This window comes from Carcharodon carcharias, chromosome 12 (assembly GCF_017639515.1).
Source record: "Carcharodon carcharias isolate sCarCar2 chromosome 12, sCarCar2.pri, whole genome shotgun sequence".
Taxonomy (NCBI): domain Eukaryota; kingdom Metazoa; phylum Chordata; class Chondrichthyes; order Lamniformes; family Lamnidae; genus Carcharodon; species Carcharodon carcharias.
Window position 1 is genome coordinate 94,291,622 of NC_054478.1, and position 15,504 is coordinate 94,307,125.

General features: G+C 40.0%; 1 protein-coding gene across 2 annotated transcripts; it reads left to right on the plus strand.

Annotated features, from left to right (window-relative positions):
* Window positions 1–14,947, plus strand: LOC121285138. Of its 2 annotated transcripts, XM_041201320.1 has the most exons (6): window positions 1–128; window positions 2,502–2,662; window positions 7,379–7,673; window positions 11,126–11,311; window positions 12,281–12,328; window positions 14,566–14,947. In XM_041201320.1, exons 3-6 carry the CDS (start codon window positions 7,394–7,396, stop codon window positions 14,823–14,825), a joined length of 774 nt encoding a protein of 257 aa, XP_041057254.1. In that variant the 5' UTR covers window positions 1–128; window positions 2,502–2,662; window positions 7,379–7,393; the 3' UTR covers window positions 14,826–14,947. The 2 variants fall into 2 exon arrangements, with proteins under 2 accessions (XP_041057254.1, XP_041057253.1); XM_041201319.1 differs by lacking the exon at window positions 2,502–2,662.
* The last annotated feature ends 557 nt before the right edge of the window (window positions 14,948–15,504 follow it).

A 15,504-nucleotide genomic window follows, 5' to 3' on the forward strand; every position in this document is an offset into this window, starting at 1 on the left:
GGGTAGAAGTGAAACTTAAAACAGGGCACATCAACAGAGTGCTACTTTAAGGCGCCTTGTTTTGTTTTATCTGGTTCCTTATCTAAACAATAGTGGATTTATTGCTGTGATAATCCTTTGAGCAAAAGGTAAGATGAACAGATGTCACAATGTGTTGCAATTAATTATTATGATGGTAATTGCGTGCTTTGAGCTCTTGAGTGTTGAGGTTCTGGGGTGGGTGGGAACATTGTTGATTTGTAACTCCAGCAGGCCAGCTGCCTTCGTGAACTGCTGCAGTCCATAAGATGTAGGTACACCACAATGCTGTTAGAGAGGGAGTTCCAGGTTTTTTCATGCAGCAGCAATGAAGGAATGGCAATATAGTTCCAGGGCGGCGCGTGACTGGAGGGGAACCTGCAGGTGGAACTGCTCCCATACAACTGCTGTCTTTCTTCTAGATGGTAGAGGTTGTGGAGTTGGAAGGTGCTATTGAAGGAGCCTTGCTGGGTTGTTGCAGTGCAGCTTGTAGATGGTACACACTGCAGACACTGTGTGGAGGAAGTGAATGTTCAAAGTGGGGAGCCAATCAATCAGGCTGTTTTGTCCTGGACGGTGTCAAGCTTTTGAATGCTGTTGGAGCTGCTCTCATTCAGGAAAGTGCAGAGAATTCCAACATTCTTGACTTGTGCTTTGTAGATGGTAGACACATTTTTGGGAATCAGGAGGTGAGTTACTCACCACAGAATTCCTAGCCTCTGACCTGCTCTTGTAGCCACAATATTGAAATGGCTGACTCAGTTAAATTGTTGGTCATTTCTGGGGGATTCAGCAATAGTAATGCCATTGGACATCAAGGGAAGATGGTAATTACTTGGCACTGGTCCTGTGCATTTGCTACTTAGACTTATAAATCCAGCTCTGAATATAGTCCAGGTTTTGCTCCATGCGGCTATGGGCTGATTCAGTATCAGTGGAGTCATGAAAATTACTGAGCTTGAGGGTGTAATGGCAGAGTGAGGGATATGCCAGGCTATGAGGTTACATGATCTAAGGGAGGTGGTGGTTTAGTGGTGGTGTCATTGGACTAATAATCCAGTGGCCCAGGCTCGTGGTCTGGGGACATGGGTTCAAACCCCACCATGGCAGCTAGAATTGGAAATCTGAATTTAAAAAGCTAGTCTTGGTAATAGTGACCACGAAACCATTGTTGTAAAAACCCACCTGGTTCACTAATGCCCTTTACGGAATGAAATTTGCCATCCTCACCTAGTCTGGCCTACATGTGACTCCAGATCCACAGAAACGTGGTTGACTCTTAACTGTCCTCTGAAATGGTCTAGCAAGCTATTCAGTTGTATCAATCTGCAACAATGCGTACAAAAAGGAATGAAAAATAAACAAAACCAGATGGATTACCTGGCATCCACCTAGGCACCAAAAAATGACCACAGCAAACCCACCCCTGTCAACCCTGCAAAGTCCTCCTTTGGGGGCTTGTGCCAAAATTGGGAGTGCTATCCCACAGACTAGTCAAGCAACAGCCCAAAGTATTCATAGTCACTGAATCATACCTTACTGACACCACCATCACCACCCCTGGGTATGTCCTGTCCCACTGACAGGAAGACCGACCAGAGGTGGCAGCACAGTAGTAGATAGTCAGGAGTGAGTTGCATTAGGAGTTCTCAACATCAACTCTGGACCTCATGAAATCTCATGGTGTCAGGCCAAACATGGGCAAGGAAACCTGCTGGTGACACCCACCTGCCTCACAAGCTAATGAATCAATACTCCACCATGTTGAACACCACTTGGAGGAAGCACTGAGACTGGCAAGGGCACAGAATGTACTCTGGGTGGGGGATCTCAATGTCTATCACCAAGAATGGCTCAGTTGCACTACCGCTGGCTGGGTCCTAAAGGACATAGCTGCTATATTGGGTCTGCTGCACAATATTCAGGCCCGGTATTCCCCCCTCCCCACTTTAACCCTGGCTCCCAATCATTGCATGATATTCTTTCCCTTCAAGATTCGCCAATAAATCCACCAAACAGTCACATAAAGGTCCTAGTAAAATGATAACATCCATTGTTGACATCTGGTTACAGATATCATCTGATATATAGGCAGCATGGGTCATTAAAATTAAGAGCAGTGATGATATAATGCAATGTTAGTTTGTCTGCAGCCTTTACATGATCCTACCCCATCTAGTAAACAAACCAGAAAGTAGAGATTTCACTTTAACAATATTGTCAATTTGACAGGAAAATACCTAATTAGTTATTTATAAGACTGTGCAGGTGACGACACTGATTTCGGTTCTGCACATTGCACCATGTGGAGATGGTAACAATAAATTTATATTTGGGGAAAGATTCAATGTTTGCAACCTAGATAAACTGCACAAGATCTTTTCTATTATGTAGAAGGAGAAAACTTTCTCCTGCCTAGGTGCATGATATTATTTAATATAATTATTTCACATGAGGGGTGTAATTGGATTCTATTTTATCAGTATTCTCACAGGGTAGAAAGATCAAATGACTCCTGAACAACAAAGTGGAATGATTGAACAACATAGAGCTTCAGTCAATGAGAAGCATTGGAGCCCTCAGGTGTCTCCGTACAATACAACTTTTAAGAGGCCTGAGGACAAAGACTGAATGGTTTGCAATTGTATGAGTTTGTTTGGTCAGCAAGTCTAAAGACTCTGCTGATTGCTGCTTCTCACTACAATATATTTTCAATATCTACTATGCAACACAGCTTTATCACAATATTTCAGTACTGCAAAAAACTCATAAAAAGCACCAAGATATAGTGGACAATTTCACCCCACAATGTTTGCTCACTATAAACTTTCATTAGCAACAAAATAAACAGAACTTCAGCCATGATTCTACCAACCATTCGCAAGATAATTAAGGATGACAAAGGCCATCTAGCCCAACTCGTTTCATCCATCCATAATGACATACAAATGTGCATATTAGGAACAGGAGTAGGCCGATCAGCCCCTTGACTGCTCTGCCATTTGATAACATCGCCTACATTATTCCAGTGACTACAACTCACAAGTACTTAATTGGCTGTAAAGTGATTCAGTGCATTCTGAAAGGTGCTGTATAAATGCAGGTCTTGTGGTTTTGTCTTTCTTTTATTACGCCTGCATGCAGTAGGCAGAGTGACAGTAGCAATGGAGAAATTGGAGGCCCAATGCTGAGACTCTAAGGATAATCAATCACAGAGCAATCAACTGATGCTGGGAAAGTGAATACAAAGCAATCACTATATTCACAAAACAATTCAACTCTGTAGCTAATACAAACTTGTGATTCTGACTTCTCTGGCACTAAGCCACTATCGTACAATTGTGTTGTACATTGTGAATTTATAGTCTATCCAGAGGTTCCATGTGATGTCGCATTACATTTGTAGTAAATAAATATGCAAATAGTATTCTTTTAAAATTCTAATTGTTGTTTGTGGTATGAGAAAAACAAGCAAATTAAGTGGAAAATGTAATAAATAAATAAACTCCCAACAGCAAAAGAGTGTGACAGAAAAATCCTGAGACAAATCATTTCTAGAATCCCTTAAATCATAGGATTTTGTTTCTATAAAGATCCTTTAAAAGCCCTTTATGTTGCTTCTCTGGGGTGTCAATGGATTTTTTTTTTGCCAAAGTTGCAATGGGTAATCAGGAGTCCTCGCTCCTAGAGAAATTTTAATCCGACAGTGTGACCACCTTCTGCTAGATTTTAAACAGAAGGTTCAGGATGGGGTGAACCTAGGATGGAGTAGAGATTTGTAAAATCTTTCTTTAGAAATCTCTTAGTGACAAATCAGGGTTTCATTCCAAGACACTGCAAGAGTAATAAAATGGGCGATTGTGAGTCAACACCCTGTTTTGCATCAATCCCGGTTTTTAGTTTCTTACATCTATTTTGATGAGACCCAAGATTCTCAAGCCTCTGGTACATCAAACAGCATGGCATCAGAATTGTGTCTACTTTAGGTTATAATAAAAATTCACACTTATTTATAAGCTGGTTTAAATTCAAAAGAGAATTTTGAGAAGTGTACAGTATTTACTTTTGTGGTACTAAACCTTAAAAGCGATACCCCCCACCCTCACCCCCCTAAAACGCCCCAACCTCCCTCACCAACCATCCCTCCAACATACATGCCTAGACACACACACACAGCATCCAATTGCTCCTAAAATTGCAAGGATTTCACTTACCATTTTTGAATGGAGAACATTCTCTTAACAGTTGCTGTGCTGCTGTTGACCTTTGTGGTTTTCTGGTGGGATTTTCAAAAAAAAAGAAAATGGAACCATGAAGCTACCTGAAGGTTGGAAGCAGCCATGTAGCAACTCAATGAAATTGACACTAACACTGACAGACCAGCTGTACAAAGTCAGAACCTTCCGCCTGACACTTCCGAATTTTTTAAGCTGGTCTTTATGCTCTGAAGCCCTGGCTAGACGACTTCAGGAGTCTATTTAAAAAACCAAGCCTGCACTCCCCCAGGTCCCAGTGTTTGGCACAATCTGAACACCTCTTCCGGGCCCTGCTGAGCTGTATCAACACCCATGAAGCCTCCATTCTCTCTAATAACACGAATTTGCTTCATGCCAAAAAAAAGTTAGAAAACATTCAAAATCAGTTGAGGCAAATTTACTAACCCTCATGGCACATGGTTTGTTGTATTTGATTTGATTGATTGCGAAGGGGAAAAGTAAAATATCTACTTGGATCCCACCGAAACAATGTGCTATAGGGAGAATTAATTTCTTCCTAAATTAAGTGAGGCATTTTTATGAAATCCCTCCATAGCCTCACTCCTCCCTATCTCTTGTAATCTCCTCCAGCCCCCAAACCAGCTGAAATATCTGTGCTCCTTTAATTCTGGTAACCAGATTTTTATCTCTCCACCATTGGTAGTTGGACCTTCAGTTGCATCGGCCCCAAGCTCTGGAATACCCCCCTCTGCCTCCCTACCTACTTTCCTTGTTTAAGACACTCCTTTAAACCTACCTCTTTAACTCAGCTTTTGGTCATCTGACCTACCGCCACTTATGTTGCTCGGTGTCAGATTTTGTTCTGTGAAGCCCCTTGGGATGTCTCATTACATTAAAGATGTAATATAAATATAAGTTGCTTTAGTTGTCAAAAGAGGGAACAGGTACTGTTGATATTTTTGCAAAAGAGTTGTCACCTAACCACAGAAGTATCGATATTTAGACCTATGGTGGTTATTCCATAAGGATATTTACTTCCCTTTGCAGAAGTCTGAAGAAACTCGCATGCTGAGTTATCAAAGTTCCCCTGTTATTGCCTGTTTCACCAATCATATCAAAAAATGAAAACTCTTGCCTTGTACAATCTGAAAAAGCTATTTCTTCTGCTTGAAAGGAAATCCAGAGTGGGGAAAGGGATTTTAGCTGATGAAATTTCTGCTTTTGAAGTCCATTTTTGATTATCTAGGGTTTCTCATGATTAAAAAATGTTAATCTCAGTTAATCTTGCTTAAAGCATGGCAACACTCTAACCTTCTGGTCATGAATGAAGATCCAGGGAGCAACAGGCCTAAGGCCAATGGGGAGATGGTCTGCAGCTGGCCTCAGGCTCTATAGGGAACATCACTGACAGAAGCTGCTGCAGTCAAGCTCTACAGTCACCCTGGCAACAGTGCACATGCACAGGAGGACATAACTGCACATCTGCACAATAGGACATCTACACATGCACAGAAATGAGATAATGTTCACACATTAAAGCAGAAAATGCTGGAAACAGCAGGTCAGGCACCTTCTGTGGAGTAAGAAACAAAGGTATCCAGAATTGGAAGATAGGGATGAACAGCGTTTAAGCAAGTAGAGAATCAGAGAAAAGGGGAGTAGGCAAAAGAATTAAATGATAGAGTGGTTGGCAGGGGAGATGAAGTGACAAAACAGATGATGGTGCAGGAGGTTCTAATCAGACAAGCATAAAACCAAAACGTGGGTTAATCTTAAAAACAATCTTCAATGGGGATTCCACATTCAGCAGACCACACCCAAATCAAGCAGCGTTCTTGGATTTCTGAAGAGGAATCTTTGGTATTGCAACAAAAGTATCAGAGTTACAGCTTATCAAACATTTGTTTGTCCAATCCTGGAATATGCAAGTTGTTTGTGGGATCCTTATATTGGGAGAGATGTGAAAAAAATTGAAGTGATCCAAAGACATGCTTCATGATACTTCATGAATCAGAGTGGGAAATGCACCAGTGTCACATCCTTGATCAAAAGTTTGGAAGAGGAATCACGACAGAAAGGGAGGCAGAAAAATAGAGTGACCGTATTCTATAAAATATAGAATGGACTGGTGGAAACTGACAGAAACGAGTACGTGGTGTCCCCTGGCAATGTCAAAATACGAGGCAGCAATCCACACAAACTACAAAGGTCATTTGTTTTCAAGACAGTGTATCAAAATCTTTCTTCCCGAGGACAATCAAACAATGGAACAAACTGGCAAAGAGAATAGTCACAGCTCCATCACTTGAAATCTTCAAGACCCATCTTTAGATTATTTCCATTAAAAAGTTTTCACTACTCAGAATGATAAAACAGTAAAAATTGGGAAATAAGAGTACTGGTCCAAACTGTTTTTTCCTTCTGGACATCATTTCAGCAGGTCATGCCTTGTTTAGCTAGCACAACCCATATACATTTTGGCAGAAAACAGATATTAGTCTGTGATTTCAACACCAACTGAAGTAGAATTAGAAGCAGAAGCTGCAGGTGTAAATGGTCACGGCAGAATAGCAGAGAGAAAAGTAAGCATGAAAAATCTGACAATTTTGGGACCTGGGACTGTGAGTGAAGAAAGGCCGGTAAATTTCAGGATCTAAACCACCCTGCCAGCTGTCTGCTGACAGGCAATTCCCACCCCAAACACCATCCCACAGAGCCGCCATTTGCAGTGACCGTTTTCCAATCATCCTTGCATCTTGCAACCAGTTCTCACTGTACAAAAGAAAATGGAACCAATTACTATGCAACCTAATCCTTTCACAGTTTATACTTTTTACTTAGGACTTTCCCTAACTCACTAAACCAGGGTGCCGAAACTGTTGTATTCCATGGAATATTTGAACGCCATTGTCCTTTACTTTATAGTTTTCCTTCCTATTCAAAAATCAGTGCTTTATTCAGCAATTTTTTAAAGAAGTATTTAATAAACACATTGACTGTTTTAGGTGCATACTATGGAAACTGAAGTGTGCACCATTGCTCTGCTTTCAAAGTTTATCTGAATCTACTGATGTATTTGCCAATCTAGAGCATTGCTAAAACATTGCAAATATCTAATACTCTAATCAATGCTCTTGTTCCAGCTATAGGCAACCGACATGGAGGATATTCGACGATCAAAACTCAATCTTGTTGCATGTTTAACCCATGATCCAGATTTTATTCTGCAAGTTGTGCAAGAGAATATGCTAATTGCTCAGCGAGAGTATCAAAAGCTGAAGGCAGAGAATGATCCTGAGAAAAGAATCATAAATCTTCTTGATATTGTAATTGGAAAAGGCAATTCATCCTGTGAGTCATTCATCCGTGCTCTGCAGAAAGATAACGTTAAGGAGACTTACCCAAATCTAATAGAATGGCTTTCAAGTAGAGAGCAAGGTAAATTCTGCCAACTATGATCTAATATTTGCTAAATTTTTGCATGTTCGACTTCAACTGTAATGTGCTTTCATTTAAAACCAATATAAGTACAGTTGTCATTCTATGAATATTCCTACAATTCTTTATAGTTCTAGTTGTTTATTTGATTTTATTACACTAACATTTAGACAGCCTGTTTAGCTCAGAGACTTAATAAATTATGAAACAGGTTAATTAGTTAAGTAGCATAGCAATTCCCTACTACTGTGAAGGGTTGGACCCAGCAGAGTATTCGTCTCAATTACCTGGATTATAGTCTGCCTGCTGGAACAGAATATATACTTCTTATGTTAATTAGTGGGATTTGGTAAATATTCCCTGCCCATGTGCCTGCTGCTTGATGGATTACTATCAATATAGTCCCATTTTAGGCTTCCTTTCCTGCTGATGAACCCTGGGGTATTTCCTACTATTGTCCAAAGGTTACCTTTTGTCCTGTGCTGTGATTGACTGGCGACTAATTGCCATCGGTGGTGTACTAATCCAGAGACGCTTTGCTTCACAAGTGTTCACTTGCTGGTTGAATGTACCTCCACCATGAACCTAGCATCTGCTCAAAATGTAATGAAAATCATATTGCCTTGTGTATGATAAGGCTCTTGATGTTAAAGAATAAATTGTAAATTTGAAGGTTTCCATATCTAAATACATATACAAAGAAGCTTAAAATAGACTCTTAAAAATGGCAAGAATGCTCAAAATGTGGAGGTCCTTCATTTAAAATGGAGCCAACTCATAACTAAATCGAATTTGGCTGTATTCAGTGAATTTCCTCCCCTCCTAAAAATAATTTGGAAGTAGCCAGCTTTTGCATCTCACTTCCCATTGGACTACCCACCAACTTAACGTCTACCTTGTGTTTGCTTACTTAGAGTTTTAAATTAATTGTTTACACGAAATAAAATGGACCCTCATGCAATGCAGGCCCTTATTCCAGTATTAAGTTTTTGAGCAGATGCACTATTGACTGAAAATAGTCAGAGTATAAGAAAGGCATTCTACATCAGTATGAACACCTTGCATTCTGTTCTTAAGCTTTGTATATTAAAAGCAAAGCCTTATGCACTTATGCTGCATTAATCACAGGGGCTTCCTCTCCTATAAGGTAAAACCCACACTGATCTCTAAAAGCTTAAAAGATGATCATTGCTGAATTGTTGTGTGAATTCCCACTACAGTAGCTCTAATTTTATTATTCATACCATCACCTCAGTATTCAGGATGTGGTAGCTAAAACAAATAACGCATTCACACAGAGCTCTAGAGTGTTAAAACATGATTAATACTTACATTTACCAACATTCCAACTTCAAGGCAGTCTCCTTTAAACACAGTTGATAAATTTATACGCCCACAAAAAATACAACAGAATTCCTTAATGAAGTATGCCACAAAACATTCTAAAAAAAATTGAAAGGATGTGAGTATATTGATGTTATTGCTATTTTTTTTTTATCTTGCACACTAGTTCAGATGCAAAACAGAAAAAATACATTAACAGATATTTACAATTAGTATTTAATATCTGAATGGACTAGAACTCTGTTGCACTGACCACAACACAATTTGTATTTATAAAGTGCTTTTAACATATAAAACTTCCCATGGTGCTTCACAGGAGAGTTATGAAACAAAATATGACACCAAACCATGTAAGGAGAGATTAAGGCATGTGACCTAAAGCTTGGAAAAAGAGGTAGCTTTTATGGAGAATCATAAAGGAAGAAAGAGAAGTAGGGAGGCAGAAAGGTGTTGGGAGGGGACTCCTGAGTTTAGGGCCTTGATAACTGAAGGCATGGCCACTCATGTTCAAGAGATCAGAGTTAAATGGCTGTAGATATCTTGAAAGGTTGTGATACTGGAGGAAATTACAGAAATAGGGAGAGGCGAGGTCATGGAGGGATGTGAAAACTCTGATGAGAATTTTAATGTTAAGACATTGCTTAGCCAGGAGTCAGTTTAGGTCAGTGAGCACATAGTTGATGGATGAACAAGGTTTGGTGAGTTAGGACACGGGCAGCAGAGTTTTGGATGACACCAAGTAGGTGGAGGGTTGAAACTGGGAGGCTGGCCAGCAGTGTGTTGGAATATTGTTAAATCTAGAGGTAACAAAGGCATTGTATTAGTAGCAGATGAGCTGACGCAGGGGCAGGATCGGGTAATGTTGTAGAGGTAAATATAGTCAGTCTTAGTGACTGCGTGGATATGTGGTCAGAAGCTCACCTTGGGGTCAATATGACACTAAGTTTGTGACCAGTCTGGTTCAACTTCAGGTAGTTGTCAAGAAGAAATAGGGAGGTGATGGCATGGAAATGAAATCTTTGGTGGGGACCAAAAAAGAGTGTGTTCAGTATCCCCAATATTTAATTGGAGGAAATTTTGACTCATCCAGTATTGGATGTTGGACAAGCAGCCTGGCAATTTAGGGACAATGGAGGGTCTGAGGGAAGTGGTAGTGAGGTAGAGCTGGGTGACATCAGTGTACATGTGTGAGTGGACAGAGTGGGTGGAATTTCCCTGGGAAGTCAGAGATGCCATTGGAGAAAGGCTTGCTGGAAATTTTGTGAAGAGGGCACGTTGCCACCTCCTAGCGATTTGTCTGGTGGTGGCTTCTTGGTGATGATGGCTACCTGACCAAAAACAGTAGGCAGTTAATTAAGGCTATTTTAGAACTGGCATTTTCTTAGGGCAATGGCAGTTTCCTGGAACTGCACCAGACCCCCACTGTGTCTGCAGCTTTGTCATCTCAAAGTAGGCAAGAGCACAGCGGGATGTTGGAGTGCAATGAAATGAATATTCAAAGTGATCTTTAAATGAACATATAAGTTTCGTTTAACACATCCGCAGTCAAATGTTTCCGAGTGGAAGTTTTTCTCCTGCTAATGGATCCACCTGATAGTTCCAGGCATTAGGATTTGTCTGCAGATTCCAGTATAAATACTCATGCCTCCATATTGTATTTCCATTCACCTAAACAGCGCACACTATTCTTATTGGGGTTGCTGGCCACTCTCCCCTTTGATTGCTTTGATTGGCCCTCCTGTGTCTGGTGCCCAACCGCCATCTCTAATTAGGGAGACACCCCCGGAGATGGCTTTTTAATCTCCGGTCTCTGGGAAGATTGTGCCCAACATCCTGCCACCAGCTCTTCTGGGTTCCCAACGTGGAATTCGCTGCAAGGCTGGATTGGCACGCTTTCAGCAAAATACCTCCTAATATGTTCGAATGATGTCACTGAGGGGCTGCGTTAAATGAGAAATAGAAGCAGGTAAAAGCAGGTTTAAATACTTAAATATGTTTGTTGTTTAACCATTATGCTACTAGTTAAAATATTTGCCCTTTCATTGCAATAAAAGTGAAGAATGACTAAAAATAAGTTCTATTTACAATTTTCTCAATCTTTTATGAAGTTCCTTCAGGTGCTGATCTCAGCGGTCGACAGATCATTTCTGCTAATGTTCATGTTAGTGGAGGTTCCTTTATGGTGTGTCCCATAATCCAAACTCATCACATCTCAAGTACCTCAAGTGTCAGCATGCCTGTAAATTTCAACTCACCCAGGAATAACAAGAGTGTGGGAAACAATCTGCCTTTAGGTAAATAATTAACAGGAAGCTGTACTCTGCCTTATAAGTGATTGTCTGTAATTATTTACTTTTGCTGTGTTCTGCATTATGGCATTACTTTGGTAATCTCTTGCTTGTAACATTTTTTATCCACATGAAAGGCAAGATTTATCTGTTTTGATGTTCTGATCGGGTTCCCTTTCAAAATGTTTGGATAGATTGTTTATAGGTTCCATTGCAATCAAAATAGTGCACATTGCCAGGAATCATCATTACAAATGAACCCGATTACAGCTCAGCTAAAATTAAACAGAAGGAAAATAAATTAGGACCACCCATGCAATGTAAAAATGCAATAACCAGGCTTCTCCGCAGTAACATTAGCTTTCATTTTTAATACTTATGACCTCTTAACTGCTGATGAATTGACCATAATATATAATCAATTTAACTTGTGTAATCTAATGTCTCCAACCAGTTTATGGCGGTAAAATATTGTGAGTGGGAAAGGACAGCTGGGTATATGTATTCCAAACTCTCCAGTATTCTTCTGGTGTTCCATGGTAAAGCTTGATTGTTTTGCACTCGTTGGGAATTAAAGATTAATTTATGGACCCTGAACAACCAAATGAGTGAAAAATTCAATGCAGAAAATGAAACCCAGTCCCTAGTGTTGATTTTGTTTGCAGCTACTGCAATAGAAATGTAGAGTAATATATATTTAGAATTTAAACATTTTCATTTTAAATAAAGAAAATGTAGCTCTCTAAAACTATATCCAAATAATGTTTGCACTTTTACAATCTGATATCCTTTCTCTTTATGCATTAGCAATAAATGAAGACTGTTACAAACTCAAAATGTTTTGAGACTAACATTATACATTATGAAATAATGGGTTAATATAGGCCTGAAATGTAAGGAAACTTTCTAAATAAATTGTATGACTTGAATGCTGAAATAATTTAATACTTAACCTGTATGATATCTTGTTCGCAGGTTCCACAAAGGAAATAAGTGTCAAAGAGTTAGAGGACAGAGTGACAGGTAATTAATTTTACTGTTAATTAAAAGTAGATAGCATATGTCAGATACAGAAGAACATAACATAAGGGTTGCTGATCCTCCAGGGTTATCTTGAAGTCCCCAGGAGTCAAAGGTTAATCTCACAGACACTGCAGTGACCAAGCCAGGAGAAAATTCATACGGTGTTCAAAAAATGTGGGTGGTATTTTAATTTTCTTTGAATGCTTTTGATTCTTAGTATAGAAATACTGGCAATGGGAACAAAAGGATGTTTGACTGGACAGGGTGGTTGGCTGCAGGAGGTCATGTGATCAAATCTCCAGGAATACATCCAAGTACCCTACATAAAGGACACATTCTCTATATGCAGTGTAACAGATATTAAAAAGCTATTCTGTACATTTATATTGATTTACAACTCTATTATGTAGTGTTTCAGATGATCCCATATTACATCTTCAACACTTCAAGAGTTGTCTGTATTTTCCCAATTCGTGTAATATCTGCTGTAGCTATGACATCTTGTAAACTTTTTGCTGAGGTACTGAACCAACTGAGTTGGAGCTGGTTGGAGTCTAGAAGTTGGGGAATTTTTGGTTGACTCATTTATTTATTCTTGCCACATAGCCCAATAACAAATGGCGGGGTAGGGGAGTGTGTGTGTGTGTGTGTGTGTGTGTGTGTGGGGGGTGGGGGGGGTGGTGGTAAGTCCAGTTCAGGCAGGTGAGATAACAGTCGGCCTGACTGTTTAATTTTAATACACAATTACAAAGGAGACTCCTAACTTTTATCTCTAGGAGAAAGTGGTTGAGACCTCATGCTGGGCAGTAAAAAGTATTCATTTAGATACTGTGGTTAGTATTTAAGACCATGGTCTGGCTGGGGATGCAGGCGAGGGATGAAATTCAGCCTAGGTAAGCCAGTGATGAGGCTTTATATATTGTCCTAAACTTGGAGCTTGAGGGCAGGATGATGAAGAACGTAAATAAAATTTATGTGATGAAATAAATATTATAGGTTGCTTCAACTTGCCAAAATGGCACCGAACTAGCTGCAAGAAATTGGCAATGTGCTGCGATTACTATTGATCTACCACAATAATCTATATATTGATTATGCGGCACACCTAACCTTTTTAACCCTGAGCAGCTCATTGCATCATGATGAAGGGCTATAATGGGATGGTGTGCTCATTATCCTAATACAGTGCTACATTCATTGCCCATTTGCACACACTTCTCCTGGAATTGTCCCATTCGGAATACAGTATAGGACTAGTGCAAGCAGCTAGGTTGCTGGCACAGAATCCCAAACAGCTGCTATATTGCTGACAGTCCAGAAAATGGCATTACAGTGCATCCTAGTTGAATGTTTGCAAAAAATGTCTTCCATTGTGGTTAGAAAGGGCTTTTTCTGAACTTTTATCGCTCGAGTTCAAGAAAGAAAACTAAGATGTCAATATACTGCACTGGTTAGCCCTAAACTTCAGTTAATTTGAGTACTCTAACTGACACAGAACTTGCTGCTTTTAAAAATCCATTGGTTTGGTTCTTGGTTCTCACAGGACGGTGTTACTGATCCAAATTAAAAAGCAAAAGCAAAATACTATGGACACTGGAAGTCTGAAATAAAAGCAGAAAATGCTGGAAAAGCTCAGCAGGTCTGGCAGCATCTGTTGCCCCTGTTTTGTATGTTGGTTGCATCATTGATCTTATCTATCTTATGTAAGTAATTCTGGTCCGACTTGGGTAGTTACTGCACACTGCTTTATTTACACTATATACAAGATAGGCTTCCATATGTCTCTCATGGGTACAGACTGTTCCATCTGCTCCACAGTCTCAAGCACATGACTGCTGATGTTGCTGTTGCATCATGATACACATCACTAACTTATTAGCATAACTATTCTATTAACCCATAATACTCCAGCTTCCTCTGCAATTAAAAACATTTTTGAGCTAGGATGTATTGAGCGCTTTTTCCAAAGTGTTTAGAAAAGAATAGCTGAAGTTCCTTCTCTCAATTCATTTTTGAGATTCTATTGTTGGGAAGTTGGAAAATGATGACACCTTAATTGGAAACTTTCCAATCGCACAAAATAAGGTGTCATCATTTTCCAACTGCTTGTCAATAGATTCACACATTGTCAAATCAAATTTTAAATTTTATTTTAAAAATGTCTCCAAAAGTCTTACATTTAGGCATGGTGTTAAATTCTACATTCTTTTGTTTGTCTCCATTTTTTGCAACAACAGACAAGAAATCATTTCTGATACACAACTGGTCAAATCTCGTTCAGAAAGTGAAAAATGTTGATGAACTTGCAGACCGAATGATGGGGAACGGCCTCACCAACGAAATGTATTCCAAAATCATGGCCTGTAAAACACCTGAAGAGAAGATGAGAAAACTTCTACAATACTCAACAACAACTGACGTAGCTTCAGGTCATCTGTTTATAGCACTGTGCACCTTGCATAATTATATCATACAAGAGCTTACTCAAAAAGGTTAACATCTTCTTCTATCTGAAGTTATTGTATTTTTACGTAGCTGAATGTTGTGGCTTATTTTTAACCATGACTGATTCCTAGATTACAAAGAACGCTTTAATAAAGTTCAGTTTTCCAGCCCCAAGAATGCCTATATTTTTTGGGGTAAATATCAGAAGTAGAATGGGTGGGGTCCATTATCCTGAGTCTCCACCTATATTACATTCCATCTTGACTTCAGGTCAGGCGATGCTGGCATCTTGCTTCCTCATGGGCAGGATTTTCCCTTCGTCAGGCGGGCACGTCAGGCGGGCCTGGGAGTGGCCATGAAATGGACCGCAGACTGCGATCGGGCTCCGACAGTGATTTCACACTGGCTGGCTAATTAAAAGCCAGCCAACGTGAAAGATGCGGTGAAAGGCTCAGTGCTGCAAAGGAGGAGGGCGATTGTGGAATTTTGTGCATGCACAGAGCTGCCTCAGGGAGCTGAAGATTTGGGCAAAGGAGAATAAGTATTTAAGAGTGTCCTGCAGTTAGCATCACGGTGAAGTAGTATGGGAAGAGTGTACCGCAGTCAGTATCGCAGTGAAGCTGTCTGAGAAGAGCATCCCACAGTCAGCATCATGGTGAAGCAGTCTGGGAAGAGTGTCCTGCAGTCAGCATCGCAGTGAAGCAGCCTGGGAAGAGCAACCTGCAGTCAGC